The following is a 23504-nucleotide window of genomic DNA, read 5'->3' on the forward strand; positions in this document are numbered from 1 at the left end:
CACACAATAGAAAGGTGTAGATATATATATATACATACATACATATCAGGAAACAATTGAATCAACTAAAGACACTAAAACTACACACCAAACAACTATACGCCAATGACACATTCAGGGCTAGTTACCCCACATTCTCGTCCAGGCACTCCATCGGGGTTGCCGGCAATCAGTGCTACTACTACTGCTGCTGCTACCACAGCTGATCAAACTACTGGGCATTCTTCATTAACTCCACTGTCTGCATCAGTACACGCACAGTCAATATCTAGACCTTCATCTGCTGCAGCAGTCTCATCGTCGTCGCCCTCGTCGAGTAAACCTTCCGTTCCATCCTATGAACGGTCAATCTATGAAAATTTTATGGCATTGTACAGGAAATTACTTGAGATTAAGAATAATCGAAATAAATACATTGATCTGAAGCAAGTTTATTCGATATATGATACGTTTCTTGATTCAATAAACGAATTGAAATTGACAAGAAAGGATGAAGAGTTGAAGGGGATGAAGTTGGATTTACCAAATAGCAATGATTCAATAATTGATGATATATTTCAACTATTGAGTTTATGTTTTGTCACTTGTGGATTAATCAAGTTCGCTCCTGCTACATATTCAAGTTTAAGTACGGTGATGAAATTGTTGACACATTTAAAAGAATGTAAAGTTTATACCATGGCTGATTTAGAACCAGTGGGTCAAAGATTACTGGAAATCAGTGAGATTATACTATCAAGTCAAGACAAGTATGCTGCTGATGATGACGAAGAAGATGACGAAGATACTACAGCAGATAGCGGCGGTGGCGGCAAATTGCTGCAAAATCATCAAATTGAAGAAACCTTATTACGAAACAAGTTGATCAAGTGTGAAAATTTATTTAAGGAATTGGTTGACAATTTTGAAAATATACCTCATGATTTGGAACCAATTTATGATAAATTGATTGATTTGAGGCATCAATTATTGACTTTTGTTACTGATTTTGGCCAAGGTGAAGGAGAAGGAGAAGGAGAAGGAGAAGGAGAAGGAGAAGGAGGGGAGGGAAAAAGTGGTACCACCGACGATGAAACTAAACGTAATCAAATGAAGGAGAAGCTTACGGGATATAGAAATGAATTGAAACAAATTGAAAAGTTGCGTGATGAATCCGATGGTAAGTTCTATAGTAATGAAGTCCACGATGAACGTCAATTGGATTCGATACAAGCTGTGCTTAATGGGTTAAGTGATGATTGTAACAACTTGATATCCGACTTGTTAATCCACAACCAGGCCTTTAACTTGAAAGCATTGGAAATTGATGATGATTATGCTAAATCCAACCCCGAGTTGAAGCTGCAATATGATCAAGTATACAAGGATTTGCAAGATATGAAATCAACATTGGAGAATTTATTATTAACTAGAAGATGGACATTAAGAGAGACTGATTTATACAACTATCAAAAGACATTGAAAGCAATTGATGATTCAAGAATTAAAATATTCAATCAAACACCCAAGGGTAAATATAAAAAATATCAAACATTGATTTTATATTTATTAAGAAAATGCTATTCAATAGTGTATAAGTTATTGGAAAGCAGTGAACCAGTTAGTGAAAGTTTAGCACCGATACATAATCAATTACAAACGGTCAAGAGATGCTTATTAGAATTAAAACGAGTTGATGGATTGAACAATTTGCGCGAGTTGTACCCCTTCCAATTCAAATTGGGGTCGATTGATAATTTGAGAAAGGATGGGAAATTTATTGTTCATCAAACGGTACCTGAAGGTCAAGGTGCTGTTTGTGCATTATTAAGTGAATGTTTTGATATTTTACAAGAAATTAAGATTGATTTGGAAGAAAAAGAATTGGAAGAAGAGGAAGAAGCAGAACAAGAGGCAGAGGAACAAAGAAGAAGTGGAGGTGACGGTGGTGCAGGCACCAATGATGACCCAAGCCAGACAACTGATGGTGTAACTTCACAACAACAACAACAAGAAAACCAAGAACAACTACCACCACCAACAGCCTCATCCGGTAAAGTAGCCATTAGTGGAAGTTTTACCAATTCAGGTGAGAGTGGAATAGGTACAAATTCTGATGACTTAGACGATGTTGAAATGAAAAGAAATAGATTCAAAGAGTTCAATGAAGCTGATTATGACGTTGAAAGTGAATCGGCATTTGGTGGAGATGATGATGATGATGACGATGCTTTAAGTATAACTGACAGTGAAGTTGAAGGTAATGATTATTATTGAGAAAAAAGAAAAGAGAGAGTGAGAGAAAGAGTGAGAGGATGTTTCTGTATAAAAGATATATATGGTTCAAGTATTATTTTTTTTTGATATAAACGTTTTGGATACAACATGTATAAGAGTAGTAACAGATGCAGTGACTCTGTCTTTTCATAAGTGTAGTTCTCACTGTGCAGCAAAAGTGGTTCTATCAAAACGCTACCAGAGTGCTGGTAGAAATTTCTTTTTATTTCTGAAGACGAAGAAAGAGAAAAAAAATCTCACCCAACTGTAACCAGAAGAAGGAATAATTAATCATCATACACTTACAGTGAAGAGAGCACTTTTAACCTACATATACAAATATATATCATTTACCGAGATAGTGACAACCGTCATAAACAACAAAGCATCACATCAACAAAACTACTTTGATTCTTACTTCTCCTTTGTATTCCATTTCAAAACCATACGACATAGAGCCATATTATTATTTTTTTAAGACGCAATTAACGCCTTTCGTACTATATATATTCAACTTATAACCAAAACATATAAACTACTTGCATAGTTTCAATATGATGTCAGCTGGTTTCCAATGGGGAGTCAATAACAACAGCAGCAGCACTAACAACACCAATAATCAGAAACATATTAGCAATAATCAGACTCAGTCTTTGTCAAGCCAGAGTTATCATCATACGCCACGGACAATTTCACAGTCTAGCCTATCATCGCAACATGCATCGAAAAAGAGGAAAAGAATAGACGATGGCGAGGTTGACGCTGAAGACAAAGAATATAGAGATGGTGAAGAAACCACATTAACAGCAACAGCAACAGCAACAGCAAGGCCTGGCAAATCATTTACGCTTCAAGATAAATTACATAACCATCGCAAACAATTCAATTTCACCTCGTCTTCATCTAAAAACAACACCAACAGTACATGTAAGTTTGCAACTTCATCGTCATCATCCACCTCGAAACACAAGAGAAGTAAAACGCCTCGAATCATTGGTCAGCCATTACCACCAACACGAATCATTGAAACATTAGACAAACCCGAGCTAACCAAGCTAATCTACTCTCTAATGGACATCCACCCCGAACTCAACAAGACCATAACCAAAATATCCCAACCACCCTCTATATCCAACATCCTCGCCATCCTTAATACCAAACACGACTCTATAATCAACCATCTACCTTATAAGTGCGATGCTAGTTCCGACTACTCGTATTTGCGAATCAAGCCTTATTTAATTGATTTTTTGAATTGCTTGGAGGATTACATACTATGGATCTTGCCACCTAACCAACATGACTTGTTGACGTCGTTGTGGTTTTTACATGAACTGACTAATTTAATTCACAAGTTGCCCAATTTCACCAATTCTGAATTTCAATATACGCGAAATTTAACTTATGAGACAATGATTAATAGTTGGATTATTATTTTTAATCAGGATTTGGCTAATGATGAAATATATCAAATTTTTCAAAAACAATCTTCAACTGGTGGTGGAACCAACAAACATCACCATGATGGAAATGAAGATGACAACGAGGATGAAGAAGATGACGAAGATGATGAGTTGATTGAGAAATTGAGGATCCATCAACGATATTGTTCTAAATTCGGACAAATTATTGAAATTTATCAAGAAAAACTCCATCAATATAAACTAGCCATGAATGAACAGTATAATAATGGATTAGGTGGTGATTGTGCTGGAGTTGCCGGTAATGGTGGTGCTGGTGCCGGTACGGGCGGTGGTGTTGTGGGGAACAATAACGGCAACCACCACCCTCATCATCATCATCATCATGGTGGTGATGGGTCTATGGCTACAAATGCTCGATTGAATGAATTTGTGACTGTTGATTATTCACAATATTCACTTAACAATCCGTTTAGGTAGATCTTTAAGTGGGCCAAAGCTCGTATATAACTATATATATATATATATATATATACATACGTAATAATTTGTTTTTGCATTAATTGGAGGTGAATGATTGTAGATCAAGCACACCACAGATTTCAAAGCCGTTGGAGTACAATATGCTACCCATTCAAAATCAAAAGCCTGGAGATTAGAATAGTCTTGATAATAGACTTTTGTTTTGTCAAATTGAGATTTGACTTATGCAAATTTGGTAGCACTCTGAGGCAGGATACCATATCTTAAAAATAATAAGGAGGTAGCAGGTGCTCATTTGTTTCCGTATAAAAGACAGTTCCTTAGATATTAGAGAAGATAGAAGACAACTACAACGCTGAGCGGCTTAATGTCTAGCCGGCTTTCATGTATTTATAAAGACCAGGACAGATTGTGACTGACTCAAGATAATGTAGAATGAAGAAGGAGGCTGAAAATATGAAAGTCGTGTGTACCTTTGTTAAAATCCATGACACGTAAACACACAAGAAAGAGAGAAAGAGAGAAAGAGTCGAAAAAAAAAAAACAAAAAAACCAAAACGACTTAATAATTGTTATAATTCAATAAATACCCTTTTAGAACCATAATCATCCTTGACAGTTAACTTCATACCACCTACACCCCTTAAGATTTACTACTACATCAAACTTTAAATTACCCAAGGAACCAAACAAAGAAGTACAACAAAAGAAAGAACATGTCCCAACTTTTAAATTTATCGGTATGTTTCAAACACCAAACCAACCAACAAAAGCTAAGGTACTAACTATTCATTCTTTTAGCAATTTGCCAATCTTTCAGATAGATTCAGCGTTGAAAGAATCAAATCAGATTTTGCGTCCTTGCAATCAACCATTTCCAAATTACGTCCACCACAAGAATTTTTTGACTTCAGACGTGTTTCGAAACCAGCCAACTTTGGTGAAATTCAACAACGTGTTAGTTACAATTTAGGCTATTTTTCCGCCAACTATTTGACTATTGTTGCTTGTTTAAGTGTTTATGCCCTTGTCACCAATTTGATCTTGTTGTTTGTGTTGGGATTTGTTATATTTGGTGTATGGGCCATTAATCGATTAAATGGTGAGGATTTGGTGACTCCTTTTGGTAGATTAAACACTTCACAGTTGTATACTGGGTTATTGATTATTGCTGTTCCCTTGGGTTTTTTTGCTAGTCCTGTTTCTACTTTGATGTGGTTGATTGGACTGAGTATTGTTGGCGTGGGTGCTCATGCTTCGTTGATGGAGAAGCCAATTGAAACTGTTTTTGAAGATGAAGGAATTGTTTAAGGAGGGCATACTAGTATGCGGACAAAACAAGAGAAGATCAGAGAAGGGTTGTATAGTATAGATGGTATATTCTTTTGGTGATTTATTGTGTTTTATATAAAAAGAAAGAGAACAAGGTAATTCCAGACTTTGAATGTAGCAGTGCTTTGGGTTAGAGTAACACGGTTTTGACTACGAAGAGTTCGAGTAGTTGAGTTCGAGTTTTCGTCAATCAAAAAGTCTCTACCCACCAAAGTTGGGCCGCATCTACACTTATAAAACTACTCCATTTTTTACATTTGTATAGACTCTTCTCTAATGCTAATAAGGTTATATTAATTGTTTTAAAATCCACTATACATATACAAATATAAGAGCATAGTACTATCTGAAATCATTTCGTAAATACTACACAATTATTTCCATTTTCAAACAAGCTTTCAGCAAACAATGTCGAGACATCGAATATACATATACAATGGATTCCCTCACAATAAAAATATAAAAAATAACAGATGAACAAAAGGTCAGGTTATGATTTTAGCTATGATCAGGTTTGGTCGTAAAATGTGATGATAAAAGATGTTTATATCTAGCTTAACTTAGATACCCAACTTAGTTCTTCTCCAGTGTCTTCTCTTAGCATTGTATCTGATCTTGTTGTCAGTTCTCAATCTGATCCATTGTGGCAATGGTCTGTTTTGTTTTTGAGCCTTGGCCAATTTTTGCTTGGTTCTGAATGATTTTTGAGACTATAGGAAATTAAAAGTTAGTACACTGTTATGGTCCATCCTAGGACATGGAGTGAGGATGTGTGCATATCTCCACTGGTGTACCAGTCTGTTCTGGACTCCATTCCATCGAAACAGAGCTGAACTAATTGCCTCACTACATCCAACTCTTAAATCAACTGTGAAGCAGTTGCTTTTTCGGACTTAGGTGCTCGTCCAATATAACTGGTATTATCTCACTCCCCTCTCTTCTCCAACCAAGTGTTTTGTTCTGTACATACAGGCATCGTTGATGTATCAAACTCTATGGGTTCTAGAGGAGAAAATTTTTTGAACTAAAACTTTTTTTTTTTTGAAAAATTTTGAGTTTGTCTTCCTCTCTCTCGCTCTCTCATTCTTAGCTTATTGGTAGCGCACCAGTCAATTGGAAATTTTTCTTCGTTCTCTAACTCACACGCACCCACACAACTGTATGTGAAAAATTTGTGAAATTTTCAGTTTTTTTTTTTTTTACTTCTAGTGTAGCATCAACCTCACCACCCGTTTACATCTACAGTTATATATAATACCTAACAATGACTAGAACCTCAGTCTTAGCTGATGCTTTAAACGCCATCAACAACGCCGAAAAGACCGGTAAGAGACAAGTTCTCATTAGACCATCATCCAAGGTTATCATCAGATTTTTGACCGTTATGCAAAGACACGGATACATTGGAGAATTTGAATACATTGATGACCACAGATCAGGTAAAATTGTTGTTCAATTAAACGGTAGATTAAATAAATGTGGTGTCATTTCACCAAGATTTAACGTCAAGATTGGTGATATTGAAAGATGGACTGACAACTTGTTACCAGCTAGACAATTCGGTTACGTTATCTTGACTACTTCTGCTGGTATCATGGACCACGAAGAAGCTAGAAGAAAGCACGTTTCTGGTAAGATCTTGGGTTTCGTTTATTAAGAGACTAAATAGAGGGGGAAAATGAAGCTATAAGCAGAAAACCTTTATCATGTGTACTATAGGAACAATAATCAGAACCAAAACTAATATAGCATCTTGTCATATCTTTTGACTAGGGTCTAATTGTAGAGACGCTTCTAATACTCTGCCTTTGTTGTAGTACTAAGCAGGTTGATCTAAACATCGTTCTTATCGTTAAAGTAGAAACTAGGGCTACAGCCATAATTATTTACTCACACGTGCGTTTCCTTTTTTCTGCTCCCTTTTCTTCTGTTGTGCGCACTACAAACAAAGGACACACCAAATGAGTTTATTGGGAAAAAATTAAAATTGAAATTTTTAACTGCTTGAAAGATCTGATAGTCACATTCAATCACAACAATCACCAATATGTCCACTGGTATGTTTAGTTGCAACCTTGGGAGAATAAGACAGGTAATGGCCTTGTAAACGGAGTGTCCATATGGGGGGAATACCACGAGTGGGAGAGAGTCACGAGTAACATTGAAAGAAGACCATCTGAAGACCATCTCAACTGCGAAAGCACTCAACCGATGTCAACTCAGGTGTGAATCAACAACTATTTCAATGGATAAGGAACCTACATTATTAAGCAGATACGGAACCACTTACTCTTACTGGAGCGTGGAAGTTATCAGACGTCATCAACATTTCATTTAGCAAACGATTTTCAATATCACCACGATGACATTCACAAGAGCCATTACATTATCAGTCCTGAATTCTGTACTAACTTTCCCTCTATTTCTAGACCGTTCACAAGTTTTTGGTGTTGCCAGAATTTTCGCTTCATTCAACGATACCTTCGTCCATGTTACTGATTTATCCGGTAAGGAAACCATCTCCAGAGTTACTGGTGGTATGAAAGTCAAGGCCGACAGAGATGAATCATCTCCATACGCTGCTATGTTGGCTGCTCAAGATGTTGCTGCCAAATGTAAAGAAGTTGGTATTACAGCCGTTCACATTAAATTGAGAGCTACTGGTGGTACCAAGACCAAGACCCCAGGTCCAGGTGGTCAATCCGCTTTAAGAGCTTTGGCTAGATCTGGTTTGAGAATTGGAAGAATTGAAGATGTTACTCCAGTTCCATCAGATTCTACTAGAAGAAAGGGTGGTAGAAGAGGTAGAAGATTATAATCTTGTTATTTTACTTTACAAACATTGTCATCATCACGTTTTCATCATCTCATTATTCCTTGGTGCTATTTAATATTCATCATTTATTCATCGTATCATAGTTGACGAATAGGTACTAAAACCTTTTTGTATTTTAAGCAAAGAAAACCAATTTAAATATATAAAACTAGTAACGAACTAAGCTTAGTGTAGTTTTTGCGAGTAAGATTGTAGGGTTTGACGTAGTTCGACTATTATTGTTTTGGAGTATCAATGCGTGTGGTGAAACTTCGAAACCAAATAATATTTTACAATCTTCGCAGAGCTGAAGGCATAGACCAAGTAGATGCTAGCACTACGATGCTATAGGAGACGACTACCTGATCCAACCATTCTAATCAAGAGATGGAAATCATTGATATCTATACGACATAAATCGACAACAGATTTCAAAAAGAGAGAAACAATCCATCTCGCTATTAATTTACTATTTCCAGGTCTAGGAGATCCTCAATACAAGGACAGATACAAATTGGTTAACAAGCAGATCAACACAGTATTCCCTATCGGTGACATAAAGGAAACCAAGGACCAACGTGATTCTCTTACCCCAGAGCCCGATGCTGAAAAGAAGGAGTGTGATATTTTAAAGAAGACAATTGACAACAATAGAAATGCTTTAGCCAATCTCAACATGCAATTGGATCTGCCTTCAGTTGGTGACACCATTGATACATTTATGATATACGACAATTCTAACCCACGATTTGAATTGGAAGATGAATTTTACAATGAAGTATTAGAACTTGACAAATTCACTCATATTGTTGAGCTTAGTCCTTTGCTATTCTGTGGAAACGCATACGGAATTGAAAAATGTGCTGCAATCTTGTTTGACAAGGAGTGTAACATAGCTATAGTACAAGAACAATTGAGCAATTTGCGTCAAATAGGATTGCAAGCTTTAAAAACCTATTGGCAAGCATATTTAGGAAAAGATTTAAAACAGGATGAGTTGAATTATTCACTGCTTGTTACTACCACTGGCTTACTCAAAGTGTTGGATAATCATGCTAGGAATGTCATCAAGAACACTTTGCATACTGAACTTCATTTTAAACGTATTTTCTACCAGTATTTGGGTGCTTTGGTTGTGGAAAATGGACAATTATCGCCACATTTCATTCACGGACTAGCAAGATTTCTTGAAAACTCCAAACAACCGAAGAGGGCTCATCAATATATGAATATACCAACACCCAAACAAGTAAATGAAATTGTAACTGTCACATCTAATACACAAGAGATCACTGGCAAGCCAGTAAAGTGGTTTCAATTCGCCGAGTATACTATAAAGTTGATTGGCAAAAGAACCGAATTACTTCAGGGCCATGTCGTACAGAGGAAAAATGCGCTCCTTTTGGTCAAGAATCGTTTCCCTGAGTTAAATGAGGAAACAAATATGGCGAACTTGGGTAATTTGATAGCCAAGGATTACAAAAAGTATGCACTTGACTTGTTGGGGTTTGACGAACCTAAGCTTAGCATGGATACTAAACTACGACTAGCCAGTGTCTTTGCTGCATCTAATTTCCAATTACCAGTCATTTGCAACCATACTCCCAAAAAAATGTCGCCATATCAAATCCTACCACCTGTTGTTAATTCCAACTTGATTAATAGAATTTTACTTTTAAGCAAACACATATATTTTGGCACTTCTTCCAGTGGGAAGTTTTTGAAGTTGACCATTCGAAATTTTGAACTTTTTGGTCACATTTCCTATTCATATTTCATCCGATTGGCTCTAGAAAGAATGCATTTAACGACTTTGACCAATTCCCAAATAAAGAAACTTGGGGATGTTATAGAAAGTCATTCATTTAAATCGTATATTGTTGATTTGATGAGATATTTTGAAAATCAAAAAGAAAGACTATCGTATATGAGAGATATCGAAAGATTACAGGAGGAACAATTATTATCATTCAATCAATTCAATCAGTTATTTGCCTGTTTGTCGGAAGAACAAAAAGAGACCTGGTGTCATGACTTGACTACAAAAGTTGTCACTGTGGTAAATCAGTTGGATTGGCAGAATATAGATGACTTTCTTGTTGAATTGAGGTCACAATTGTTGAAGCGAAAGGAATATTTGAATGCATTGCCTTCATCTTCTGGTCGAAGAGCCACCAGTGAAAACTTGGAACAATTGGAAAGTGTGTCCGTGTCTTTCTCAGAAATGGACAGTGCACGTTATTACAATCTAGCAATGGAATACTTGTCCTATTTAAACATCAAGTACCATATGAATTTACCATTGGGGTCGTATAGACAATGGCTTGGACTATTCGAAGAAAAACTTTTACGAACCTATGGATTTGATAATGTGACTCTACTTGGATATTTACTAGACGATATAGCAGATGAAACAATGGGAGAGCGCATTGTGCGGGATTTATCCACGAGAGAAGAGGCTATGGATAAATCATTTATGGGAGTTCAGTTTAATGCCAAGTTGAAGTTCCGCCTTGATGGACCTAAAGAAACATTTTGGAATTACAAGTTGACTCAGATGAGCCCGCCAAAGTTCAATCTCGAGTCTAATATGAACAAATTTCTCATAATCAATCATAAGATTGCCACCGAATTTTTCAACAAAATTGGAATTAAACAAGAACAGATTGTTGAAGCGATTTTCAAACATGGTGAACTTGGGCACCGATACTACAGATATATGATCCTTTACTTCCTCATTGAGTCGAGATTGTCACCAAGTATGCAAGAATCTGTGTTTACCCTATTAAATGACAAGATGTTCAAAAAAAAAGTAAACATGGCGGCAGGTATACTGAACCCATTCATTGGTGACTTGAAAATGAATCATACTTATCATTCACTAATCGCCAACTTTATAACATCGGAGTACTATGATCTTCATTACCATAATCAAACCTTCAATCAATTCATATCTATGCAATATGCAAACAACAAAGTTGAATTATGTAAATGGTTAAAGGGGCTAGTGGAGCCGTTGATTAAACAGTTGGAGGAATGTAATGACGAGTATGATAGACAAGCTGTACTTTTCAAATTTGAGCAAGCGTATGTAAGATGAGTGCACGAAGTGATTAAAATGGGCGTTTGCTTTTACTTGTGGGTTAGTTTTTTATTTCTAGCAGTCGCATTGTTTTAAAATAAAATTCGTGGTTGGTGGGTTTCGATATGTGGCTCTTTGTTTTTAATTAGTGATATCTCTCACTCGTATATGTATATGATATCCTAATTAGGTTGCAAAATCCAATGAGGAGCGCAATTAAAAGAGAGAAAAAAAAAACATAAAATGGTTGCACAAAACTTATGGAGGGGATACCTAATATTTTCCTTATCGAACTTTTGTATGGTGCTAAGGTGCAAAAAATAATACAATGTACATTATCATTACTTAATTTGAACATTATATCCATGTATTGAGAAATATATATCAACGAGTATTTTTATATATATAAGTGCTTAAAACATGACGCTTTTAAAACAACGTTAGACAAATCAAAACCACAACTACCGACTACAACCACATTTCCAAACAACTAATGTCTGATCCAACCGGGTTTACCGCACTACTGGTGTGTTTAGGTTTGATCTTGTACCTTGCACGCAACCAAATAAGAGCCTTGTATAAGCCGTTGTTTACAAATAAGGTCGTTGTTTCTGATAAGGAGAGAACTTTATCCTCAAGCAATCCCAAACCCAATCTCAAGCCCACGCCAGTCTATGGAAAGACCAACGATACAATTCAAAAACCTACCCCTTTAAGGATCACACCTGATGAGGTCAAGAATTATGACGACAGACCATGGAGACCATTCCGTTGGCCTTACCATCAGACAATGTCTATTTTCAAATTGGATATTAACCATTGGCTTGATATGGACAAGTATTATCAACACTATATCGACGAGAAAGAGAGGATAAGACTCAAGTTTGGAGAAGAAAACTTTGGTATGTTACCTGAAGGCCGTGACGCCTGTAATGAGCTAATGGAGATGGTTGTTGATCATATGATTGAGAGGTATCCTTTGTTGTTTACTGTTGTCAAGGATGGTGACTGGGAAACAGAAGGTAAAATTTTGAGAAACGAAGTTACCAAGGAAGTTTTGGACATGACAAGACCCCTCAAGGAGGAGCCATTAGTTTACGTATCCAAATTAGCTAAAGAGGATTTCTACGTTGTTTTGAAAAACCCGAACGATGGCTTGCATTATATGGTTGCTGGTGCAGTTCCCTTCCCAGGTGGTTCATTTTTTATCAAAGATAAATTGGGTAAACACATTGATACGATCCACCTGAAGGTGCCTTACTATGAAAAGAGTTTGAAAAAGTCGATGGAGAGATGGTTTGGTAGAATGAGACCTGAGGATCCAGTCGAAAGAGCGAGTTGGTACATTACATGGGATTCCAAATTAAAAGTCAGCAATATTTACCAGGTTGAGAAATTCAAACCAAATATTGAAAAGGATCTTGAAGCAGCTGAGCCCCGTCAATTCAATGTTCGTGTCGAAAGACAAACCTTGCGTCGGTTACCTAAGACTGGAGCTATCATTTTCACAAACCATCCTGTTTATTACTCAATTGAAGAGATGAAAGATGAACCAATGATTCCATCACTTTTGAAAAAAGTCATATATGAAGGACCTGAGGATATTCTCAAGTACAAAAATTTCGAAATGATTAGAGATAAATTGGCACCATATCTTGATGAATTGATCCAAAGACAAAAAGATTTGGGTATTATAACTGATGAAACACCGTTGAAGACCCAACCCAATTATCCTTTTGCTCATTGGGTTAAAGATAATTTGAATGTATCTGAAACTGAAGGCTGGAATAATCCTAGTCCTGCTTATGATAAGAAACACATGAAAACAGAGGGGTTTGATGCATCAAAGTTGGCTGATAATGAATAGGCTACCCTGTTTGTATTGTGTGTATTAGTAGTGTTTGATTAAAAACGTTGTTTTGCTAGCATGACAGTTATTATTCTTGGCAAGTGAATAACTATGCTTATTTACAAATCTCTTAAAATAGACACACTTTGTGATAAATGTAAATAAAGAATTGAGGGGTGAGTTTTGTTATAATGCGCAGCGCAAAACAACAAGTCGTGCACTTTGACTGCTAAAAAGCAGAGGGGGGGCTTACTTAATTATTTATTTACCCTTTGGGAAAAAGCTACCAATCATAATCACAAAATAACCCATTTTGAGTGATCATTTCAGGAAAAATGGCTTCAAACTCCCAGCAACCAACCCCCGTTGCAACGCGATTGATAATCTTTCTTGTTTTTATATAACTTTATGGAATACTAAAACCATATTTGAGGATTGACTGGTTGAGGCTTTAGTGGGTCTAGAGTCATCATTTGGAAAGCATCACACAGCTAAAGATAGAAAAGACAATGCCAGACATTATTTTTAGAGCAATACCAACTATATCGGTGAAAACAGTTACAACATGTCTTCTATGGTACGCCGTATCTACAACGACATCACAGTTGACGAAACGTATCTTGACAGAATTACCGTACCCTTTATTCCTATCGCAATGCCAATTCCTCGTGGGGGCAACACTCGCTTTTGCAACAATTATCATCAGCCAAAACGTGCCCCACGTAAGTGAACATTTCCCCCCTGGAAGTGTACCAGCTTACAATACCCAGAACAGACCAGTGTTTTCACTTGCAATGTTGTTGAAAGTTTTCCCATTAGGGTTATTCCAATTTGTTGGGAAATACTTTTCACTTTCGGCTACATCTTTGATACCACTAGCTACTGTGTCAAGCATTAAAGCATTAAGCCCACTCGTGGTTGTTTTTGGATACAGAGTTGTTTATAATGTCAGCTTTCCAATTGTAACGTATGTGTCCTTAATACCGTTGCTATTTGGCGTAGTATTGATTATTTTGTCTGATTCGGTACGAAATTCCCATTCTGACACCAATTCACTAATGAGCGAATACCATGAGTTCAATCAGCAGCATTTGACGGGGGTGATGTTGTGCTTGTTGAGTACGATTGTGTTTGCGGCTCAAAATATTTATGGAAAGCAATTGATAACCTGGGATAGCACGGATGAAAGGATGCGGCATCCAGTTTCGTTGGTCTTGCATACAGACACTAGGCCATCAACGCCGACTCCTCAAAATGGCATGGATGAGAAGCAAGGGACTTCTTTAGAACGTGATCTCCGGAATGATTCATCCGCAGACCGAAACAACCTTTGCATACCCAGCAAAACTAATTTGGGAAGGCTTCCCTTCTCCACGTCAGATCTTTCTTTGGATGAAATGAAAGAAAATCATTTATCGTCGCCGCCTTTGCAACCACAGGTAAGTTCATCTACATTGTACACTCAAGCGGTTTTGAATAGTAATACCAATGCTTATAATCCTTTTGCATTTATCGTCAACAAGTTTGAACTAAACAAGATTGCCAAGCCTGAGAAAATTTCGATTATTCTATACAGCTCAATCATTGGCTCATCTTTTTCAATTGGTGGGTTTTTATGCAATGAATTTCCGCAAATGTATCAACAGTTGACATTGCAACACCTGGCAGAAAATTTAGTCACTACAACAACCCCAGTCTTTAGTGGGGTATTGATTTTAATCCTACTCGATAGCTTGTCTCATTTTGTACAAACATTGCTCGCACTCCACCTACTAGGATCCATACCTGCGTTATCATATTCAATCGCTTCAATGATGAAGAGAATAATCTTGATCTTGATGAGTATTATACTAATGGTGAATAGAGATCAAACTGCTAGTGCTGATTCATACATAGGAAACATCACAGTGGAACAGGTTATCGGAATCAGTCTAATTGGAATTGGTTTGTATTCTTATGATAGATGGGGTTCGCGAACCCTTAGACCAAATTAAAAATATATACAAAAGAGCAGAGTAGTTTTAACTATTTTTATTGTAAAATGTGAGGAGGCTAGAATGCCCAGCTGGGAACTCTTTGCAAAAAAGGAATACAGAACACCCGTTTCACAAACCCAGCCACGCCCGTAATTTCCATGACTAATTAATCACCGGTTCTCCGTGATGGAAAACTTGGCGAATAACTAGTATTACTTTAGTATGCGTTGTAGAGAGCAGCAATCGTAGGAAAATATTTAATCCAAACTAAAAATAGTCTGACTTAAACAACAAATTGACGCCCTACAATAATACGCATACAGGTATAATACAATGTAGAGAGAAAAGAAGAGAAGAAGAAATGTGAAAGCGAAAGTGTTGAAAATTTTTTTCTTTTTGTTTATTTGTTTGTCTCTCTGTCTCCTAAAAGAAGAATGGCACTTTGTGTGTGTCTACTTATATCTAAACGCGACATTGCCTAACCACTTTGCCTCTAACAAAACATTCAACAACGAAGCCACTTTATCTCCGCCAAAGCTACTACTACTACTACTATTACTGCTACTGAAATTGCACAATCATGTACCGCAGTTCTATAGTGATTGTGCTTACGTGCATATTCAATGTCATATCAGCAATTGGATTCTCAGGTGTGATTAAGAACATACCCAATGATGTACCAGAACTAGGCAAGGAGTTGCGACAAACAATACCAAACTTGAACAACTATGCTCTGAGAGTCAAGGTTGACCTCTACAAACTCAATGATAAGGGAAAGAACCACGATTTTTCTCCCGTATCAGCTACTGTTGGTCAAAATTATCAATTCAAATATAAAGACTTGTCAGAAGGAGAGTACGAATTGATTATTAATTCATACGACTTTGCGTTTGCAAACAATAGATACAGATTATTGGTTGACGAAGGCAAGGTTCTGGCCTATGAAGACCCTTTGGGTCAATCACACAACAACCAATCACTAGCCGTGGAAGTGAGCCACCAGACACCTTTGGAAATACAGTTTAGAGAAGTGAAGCAATTTTACGAGAAATCAGGAGGATCAGTATTTGATATGGTACTCAACAGTCCTTTTGGATTCATTTTCAGAAACAAGACGTACACCATTATATTTATTGTCTTAATGACGATTTCGGTAGCTCCTACCATTGCTCAATGGGTTAATCCAGAGTTTGCTGAGCAATTCAAAGAAGTTCAAGCAGAAGTGGCCCAACTGAGATTACAAAAGTCAGAAGCAACTGAATCACAAGAAGTATTAGCAGTAGCTGGATCCACTGGAGCAAAAAGGGCTAGTGGCACAATCAAGAAGAGAAGATAGATTGTCTACATAATGAATTAAGAGTGAATAGCTTTGTTAAGTCACAATTCAGTGATTATTTGGGCTACTGTGGTATCCATCCTCAATGCACGCTACGATATATCCATTTCATAACTTCGTCATTTATCTATACATGGTACACTTTACCTGTTGAATCGCCAATAATCAACTTCAACATACCGCGTATTAGTCTATCTTCATGATCAACTTCGGAGCATTTCAATAAACAAAGTGTCGTAATTTTTCCGCTAATGTTGTGTACTGTCACCTCTTGTAGAAGCTTTAACGACCATCCAACTTGGGAATTATGAGCCAATTCTAAAATCTCAACACTCTCATTGCGGGCAATGGCAACAAGTTCATTGGACCAATACACATGACTCGAAAGTGTGGCTGGTCTAGTTCCACTTGCTCTTGGAATATTTGTCATTCCAAATGTTACTGCTGTGACATTGTCAAATTTGTCAATCACCCGAGAAAGGATGTGACAACCATTTACATTGTACAAGTCCAACACCCCTTCTTCTCCTTTTCCTGTGATGATTACTATATCCCCAGAATCATTCGAAATATTTGCAAGACACTTGGTACGGTTTCCAGCACCAGGAGAAAGATTCTTGATGAATGTGAATCTAATCAAATCCCACAATATAACCACCCCAGTTTCATCCACACTTATCCCGATCTTAAAGCTTCTACTATAGGCCAAACTCTTTATGGAACAAAAATGGCCCCTCAAAGTAGAAATGTGATCCAAGGTTAATTGCGGCTTCACTTGACACTTCCAAACAGAGATCAATCCATTCGCTGCCCCTGTCAAAAACATTTTAAAGCCAATGTTCAAAACAAACGTAATATCACAGGAATGGATATTGGTAAACATTGTGTCATTTACAATCAATGAGCCATTGGTGAAGTTCGACTGTTTTGATTTACGGATCAATAAATCATCTTCACATGAAACACATTCATGTCTACCAACCCATCGACGAGGGTTTCTGGAACTAATTTCTAACTTTGCTATTGGTGCCCTAATTTTGGATTCAAAAACCAAGTTAGGCGCTTTTTCGACATTCAACAATGTCAAGTAGTAAGTTGACAAATTTAAGACATTTTTCATTACATGTGGTCTCAGAAACACTTTTGCTGGAGTTTGACCAAAATTATTGATCATACCAATAACTGCACGCTTCTGTACGTCATCCTCAATATTGTCCAAATTAATTGCTCCATTGTATGAATAGTGATGGAATACATTCAATGAGTTGATTGCGTCTTGTCCGCTTTGTTTAAACCCAAATACCAAATCAATCCATAAATGTAAGTTTGCTGAAACGTAAGGGCTTTCCAAGGCTTCCCTATTCTTTGCGATAAACAACTTTGGATCTCCCTTGGCCCACGGTGGCAATTTAACCTCATTGCACTCTTCACCATTCTGTAACTTACCAAAATCAAAATTATTTGCATTGATCAAAAATTCCGGCAAATAGTAAAATTCGGGAATCAACTCTCTCACATCTGTTGTGTTATCTCGAGAAGCAGAACACCAAGCCTTTTCTATTGAATTGAAAAGCCTATCGGCGTGATCGAATTTGCCTCCTTGTAATAAAAGATATGATTGAACGTACGGCTTCATCCGAATCAAGTAAGACGTGACAATCATTGCCGATGAATAATGCGTTCCATAGTGGAAGGAAGGGGCGTCTTCGTCATCCAAGCTAGCTAATGCCTCAAATCTTTCTCTAAATTGGTCGGCTCTACTTGGCGTTTGTGCCCCCATTGGTTTTGATAAATCCCTGAAAGTTTTAGGGTTCGACAAGTCCAAAGTGTCACTCGTATAGTCCGCTATTACCCAAGGAAACACTGGATATTGCGTCAAGTCATTAAAAGTTCTTCCTGCCAAAGTGTTTATTATCATCAAATAATAAAAGTTTGAAATTTCCCCCATCTTCCACTTCTTAGTTGCTGATAAGTGGAGGTAGCTATTAAGAGACGTATTAGACAACGCTGAAACCAATTTTGACGAAATACTGTCATTGTGTGATGCATTCGAGTTCAGTGCCAAAGCCTGAGCGAGATCAGGATCAATGTCTCTACCAGTCGCGTATCGAGACAACTTGCTATAAACAGCACTGCTTTCCTTTTGCGTCAAACAGGTGATCAAAATGTTGGAACCATCGCTGAAAAACATTTCAAGTGCATTGTCTCGAAGCAAAAACTGGCGTTTTGATATACAGCTCAATTTTTCCAATCCCCAACTTTTGGTTCTATGCGAACGATTGTTCAAGTCTAGCTTACTTGACTGCAAATTAACCAACTGCATGATGGGATCCCTTAACTCCTGTGGAGCATCATTGACATCAACAATGTTTCCATCCTGCCCATGAAAGTAGTTCTCAATCAAATACAAGTAGTTGGAACCCAAAATTAACAAACTTTCGACAGGAACCAATCCATTAATTTGGCAAACGTTCCAAAGGGACACGATTTGATCACCAACAAACAAGCTCCTACTAACACGTCTGTTTTTATCATCAAAATGCTCATCACCTTCATTGTCGTCATCGTTATCTTGGCTTTTCGATGATTCTGAATTATCAGGCACACCTTCTATAAGGTCATTAGAAAAATCCATCGTATCAATACAATTCGGTATGACAGTAAAGTCCAACTCATTTGAGGGGTCGGCTTCGACATTGGATTGGAGCAAAGGCACCTGAACTTCATAGCTTAATCTTTCAGATTGCGACAAAAGATCTTCTATAACCAATCTTGCCCGCATCCTGTCATCGTTTTCAATATAGTCAAGGGTGAAACTATTTGGTTCCTGAAGACCAAACACTCTTAATGCCTCACTCTTTAGGGATTGGTAAACTTGATCGCATTGAGACATGTTCTCATTTCGGTCCTGAATTGTTCGGTTGTACTTGGTCCTTTCTGCCTTCAAAGTCTGTCTCTTCATAGACTGACAATCATTTTCAAAGCTCTTTACATATATGCTATTTGTGTGAACCAACTTTGCACCATTATGAAGACTGACTCTCACAATGCTTGACACCCTCAAACGTTCGGCTTTCAAATAGTCTTGTTTCAATGCATGGTATTCTGTCAAGATGCTTTTCACAACAGGCGGATATTTCTTGAGCTTTGATAAGGTTTCGGTGTCATCCCTAGTAATCAAATTGGCAAACAATTCATTCATCAGGCTCGTGTCAAAGTTCAATTTCTGTATTATCAGCGGAAAGTCATCCATATACTGTAAATATACAGTTCTTAGAAAACTAAATGTAATTTCTGTCGATATCTGTTCATCTTCAAGATTATTCATCAATACCATACCTAGAACGAGCTTGATTACAATAACTAGCCGATCAGGTCCAAGTACATCTTTGTCAAACACAGTCACCTGCCTATAGAGAAGTTCCTTCAACAACGCCGTCAAGTGGTTTGTGCTGGAAAGAAATGTGATTTCAATATCGCACCCAATTTGTAGGAGTAGTTGAGAAACAGTTTCAGCCAATATCGGGTTTAAACGCCTCACCTCATTCGATTCATTTTTTTCCAATAGTACAACTTGACATGTTAGAAAATTTTGCAAGTCCTCTATTGCGACAAAGTACTTCTTTCTCGAAAACTCATTATAGAATATCATTAGCAAAGTAGCTAGGCTCTTTGAAAATTGAGCTTCATCGTGAATGAAATTCGAAACAGTGATGAAGTTCTTGACATGCTCAAAGATCTTTGGAAATACGTAATTTAACAACAAAAGCTTGCTAAAGTCACTTAATTCGGTAAAAGTAGATTGAAATTTGTTAGACCGTAGACTGGACACATAGTACTGGGTTAACAAGTCTAACAATCGTTTGTATAGCTCTGCAAAACTGTGTGCTGTAGTACCATCTGAAAACCACGTCAAGCTTAGTTTCAAATACGCCAATAGATGTATTAAACCATCCATAAACGGGGCCGACTTTTCCATACTGGGCAAAATATTGAGCCTTTCTAACCAGTCACAATACATGTTCAACAGATGAAGGGCATCAAACGAAAGAGATACATCCTCCTGTATGCTCGTTTTAACTGGAGTGGATGGATTACTCCCCACAGTCATACCCAAATTATTGCTCAACGTATACATTGCATTCAATTCCAACTCGTTAAGGAGCAAGAGAAACTCGGGAAAAAGTATCTCTGTGGATCCTTTGAAAATCGGGAGTTCAGCGTTGTAGTTCTCTGAAAGACCTAGGGAAGCCAGGAAAAGGGATTTTAAAACGTTTCCACTACTCCACCAAGACTCAAGGGACAGCGCCAACATATCGAGTCCATGGTTTTGCAGAAAGAACCGGTTCACGACATGTTTCCCCAAGATATTCAATAAACGAGTTAGCAAGCGTACTCCACAACAAACAGCAAGCTCCATGTCGCTCTTGAATAAAAGGTTTATCCAATGTATAGTTATCGATCGTGAAAATTTCTTTAAAGTCTTGATTGGTGTTTCTGGATCACAAATGAAGTCTGTGAGGGATTTTAATACGGCAATTGCACAGATTTTTGAGCTTTCTGGACTGTAAATGGCGAACATTATGTAAGTGGATACTGCTAGGATTGACTCTGCAGTTGCATCCAATGGCAAGACAGTGGACATCAATCGGAGTAAAGTATGCTCAAAGTTTGGCGATAGCAGATCATCTCTAACTTTTGCGCTTTTGAGAAAATGTAGCAACCGCTTTAACAAATTTGCCCTTTTGATGTATAACATGTTATGCTGCTCGTAGTTAGAATTTGAAAGTAAAACACTTATATGGGAAAGGAGAAACTCGAACGAATCTGATCGATAGAATAAATCGAAATTTAAAACCAAAATTCGGTAACAGTCTGAATTGATGATTAAAGATTTAGTTGAGTTGGAAAAATCAAAACCGCAATAGAACAACAATACATTCAATAGATTCATGCTGTGACAACCCGAATTCTCAATTCTAGATACATCTGCGATAACAACATCGCTATGAAAAACTAGACTTGGGTTGACAGCTTTGTACTGAAATAATATGAGTGCCAATAAATTATAGCCATTAAAACCTTCAAACTCTTTGCTAAGTCTCCAGTCATTCGTTAAAAGCTTGAACAAAAAGGACAACGTTTTCAAAAAGAGAGTATCTCTCAATACTTCATCCTTTAATTTACAGGAATCCTCCATTACTTTTAATAGCCTGGGCAATGTGCCAAACACATGAAACTCTTGATATATCGAAATGGGATTGCAAAAGATTACCTTTGTCTCAATGTCTCCCTTTGAGGTAACTCTTTGGCTCAAGTCATTGAATATATCATTGATATCAAAAAGCACATTTTTATCACTTATACCACAACGCAGGATTGCAATCAGTGCTTTGTGCATGAGGTTTATATGTAAGTCATCCATTTCACCGTTGTCGCGTCTATTCAGTTTAGTTCCAAGCACCCTTTTTTTCTGATTACTCGATTTGCCGTCTGCTTTCTTATTCACAGTGTGTTTCTTTGCAAAGGTGAAAAGGGAACTGTATGAAAGTTGTGTTTTCAAGTTTGACAATGGTCCGTCGCCCAAACTTCTGAGTTGTACGTTAGATCCGACTCCCAAACAGAATAAATACTCAATCAACTCCTGAGGGAGACACACATTGCACAAAGTGATATTTCTAATCATCAAACCGCAGTCAAATTCACCAATCGAAATCTTATTCCAACTCAAGCTGTCCTTGTGAAGCCCTGAACAAGGTATGCTTTCATAATATTCGCCGTTGACGTACAAGTTGAGGTTAGTTCTCTCATCATACGTCAATGCTATCTGAAAAGGTTCATCAAAAGTTTCACCAATAATATGATTAAAGGTAAACTGTGACCTAGATTTGTTTATGGGATTTTTCATCTCTACCATGATCTGGTTTCCGTTTACGATCCGAAGGGTGAAAATTGTGCTCGTGGATGAATCGGAACTTGACAAGGTCGCAATACCAAAGTTGTTACTTTCACTGTTGCGGTTACTCAACTTTATCCAACCGTATATCGAGAATGATTTATTGATAGTGCTTGAAATTGGAAAGTTTATTTGCTGTTGTGTGAGTACGAATGGATAGTGAGTTGGATATTTTTCTAAAATTTCATTCAAAAACTCTACTACTTCCAGCTGAACCAAAGCATCAGATCCAGTGTATAGCGGGGTGGCAAGTTTTCGAAATGTTTCGACAGTGCATCCTAAATCCATCAATATTAAAATTAGTCTCTTAAGTGAATTAAGAATAGTACTGGGTCTGTTCTTATAAGGTCCCTTCAAAAAATGCACATACTGATTAACTAGTTCAGACAAGTTGTTGTGGTTTTTTATTCTGAGGATTTGGCTTTGAGATAGCATCGTACATAGCACTTCTAGGACAATTGCACCGAACTCGTTACCGTCTTTGAGTTGCGTCAGAACCAAATTTAGCACGGTATTTATATTGTGGTCGTGGATGGTTGATCCATTTTGCGGATTGTAGTTTACAATGTTTGAGATAGCATCTTCCATGCCATAGTTATCAATATTCTCTATCAAGTCAACTTCCCAATTGATTAAAGCTTCTTCTTCAATTTCTAATTGTGGAAACAATTCTTTGATTTTGTCAATTATCTGTTGCTCATTTGAGCTTTGATTCTCGGAGTCATTTGCAAGTCCCATGATGTCCAATTAGGTGACTCAGATCTCACAAAGAGAACCGATTATCAATGCAGTCGCAGAAAAGTAGTACAATTGGTGAACCTATCTGCTCTGGCATGCAAAACAACCGCGCCCGATATTGAACTTTGCAAAAGTGGTCCAGACACGACTATATACAAAGTTTTGATAGCCGAAACTGGAAGCTTACCATTGATATCGATGTCAGAGGTGGCTTCTGTGCACATCATGAGAAAGGGAAGATTCAGATCATGCTACCACAT

The 23504-nt window shown here is 37.3% G+C and overlaps 8 protein-coding genes across 8 annotated transcripts; 7 read left to right on the forward strand and 1 right to left on the reverse strand. All coding sequences in view use genetic code 12, as the record gives it.

Moving 5' to 3' along the window:
* Positions 1–105: 105 nt before the first annotated feature.
* CANMA_002218 (uncharacterized protein) lies at positions 106–2256 on the forward strand (the record flags this gene model as incomplete). The annotated part of the gene is made up of 1 exon (XM_051814263.1): positions 106–2256. One exon carries the CDS (start codon positions 106–108, stop codon positions 2254–2256), a length of 2151 nt encoding a protein of 716 aa, XP_051672294.1.
* A 554-nt stretch (positions 2257–2810) lies between these two features.
* CANMA_002219 (uncharacterized protein) lies at positions 2811–4157 on the forward strand (the record flags this gene model as incomplete). The annotated part of the gene is made up of 1 exon (XM_051814264.1): positions 2811–4157. The coding sequence occupies one exon, from the start codon at positions 2811–2813 to the stop codon at positions 4155–4157; it is 1347 nt and encodes a 448-aa protein (XP_051672295.1).
* A 719-nt stretch (positions 4158–4876) lies between these two features.
* Positions 4877–5471, forward strand: CANMA_002220 (uncharacterized protein; the record flags this gene model as incomplete). The annotated part of the gene is made up of 2 exons (XM_051814265.1): positions 4877–4900; positions 4962–5471. The coding sequence occupies 2 exons, from the start codon at positions 4877–4879 to the stop codon at positions 5469–5471; spliced, it is 534 nt and encodes a 177-aa protein (XP_051672296.1).
* A 1285-nt stretch (positions 5472–6756) lies between these two features.
* On the forward strand, positions 6757–8310 carry CANMA_002221 (40S ribosomal uS8 domain-containing protein; the record flags this gene model as incomplete). Its single annotated transcript, XM_051814266.1, has 2 exons — positions 6757–7123; positions 7922–8310. The coding sequence occupies 2 exons, from the start codon at positions 6757–6759 to the stop codon at positions 8308–8310; spliced, it is 756 nt and encodes a 251-aa protein (XP_051672297.1).
* Positions 8311–8635: 325 nt separating this feature from the next.
* On the forward strand, positions 8636–13256 carry CANMA_002222 (heme-dependent oxidative N-demethylase family protein; the record flags this gene model as incomplete). Its single annotated transcript, XM_051814267.1, has 2 exons — positions 8636–11394; positions 11834–13256. The coding sequence occupies 2 exons, from the start codon at positions 8636–8638 to the stop codon at positions 13254–13256; spliced, it is 4182 nt and encodes a 1393-aa protein (XP_051672298.1).
* A 491-nt stretch (positions 13257–13747) lies between these two features.
* On the forward strand, positions 13748–15232 carry CANMA_002223 (uncharacterized protein; the record flags this gene model as incomplete). The annotated part of the gene is made up of 1 exon (XM_051814268.1): positions 13748–15232. One exon carries the CDS (start codon positions 13748–13750, stop codon positions 15230–15232), a length of 1485 nt encoding a protein of 494 aa, XP_051672299.1.
* Positions 15233–15794: 562 nt separating this feature from the next.
* On the forward strand, positions 15795–16550 carry CANMA_002224 (uncharacterized protein; the record flags this gene model as incomplete). Its single annotated transcript, XM_051814269.1, has 1 exon — positions 15795–16550. One exon carries the CDS (start codon positions 15795–15797, stop codon positions 16548–16550), a length of 756 nt encoding a protein of 251 aa, XP_051672300.1.
* Positions 16551–16677: 127 nt separating this feature from the next.
* Positions 16678–23244, reverse strand: BPH1 (Bph1p; the record flags this gene model as incomplete). The annotated part of the gene is made up of 1 exon (XM_051814270.1): positions 16678–23244. One exon carries the CDS (start codon positions 23242–23244, stop codon positions 16678–16680), a length of 6567 nt encoding a protein of 2188 aa, XP_051672301.1.
* Positions 23245–23504: the final 260 nt, after the last annotated feature.

The sequence above is a fragment of the Candida margitis genome (genome assembly GCF_024628925.1).
Source record: "Candida margitis strain CBS 14175 chromosome Unknown scaffold2, whole genome shotgun sequence".
Classification (NCBI taxonomy): Eukaryota; Fungi; Ascomycota; class Pichiomycetes; order Serinales; family Debaryomycetaceae; genus Lodderomyces; species Lodderomyces margitis.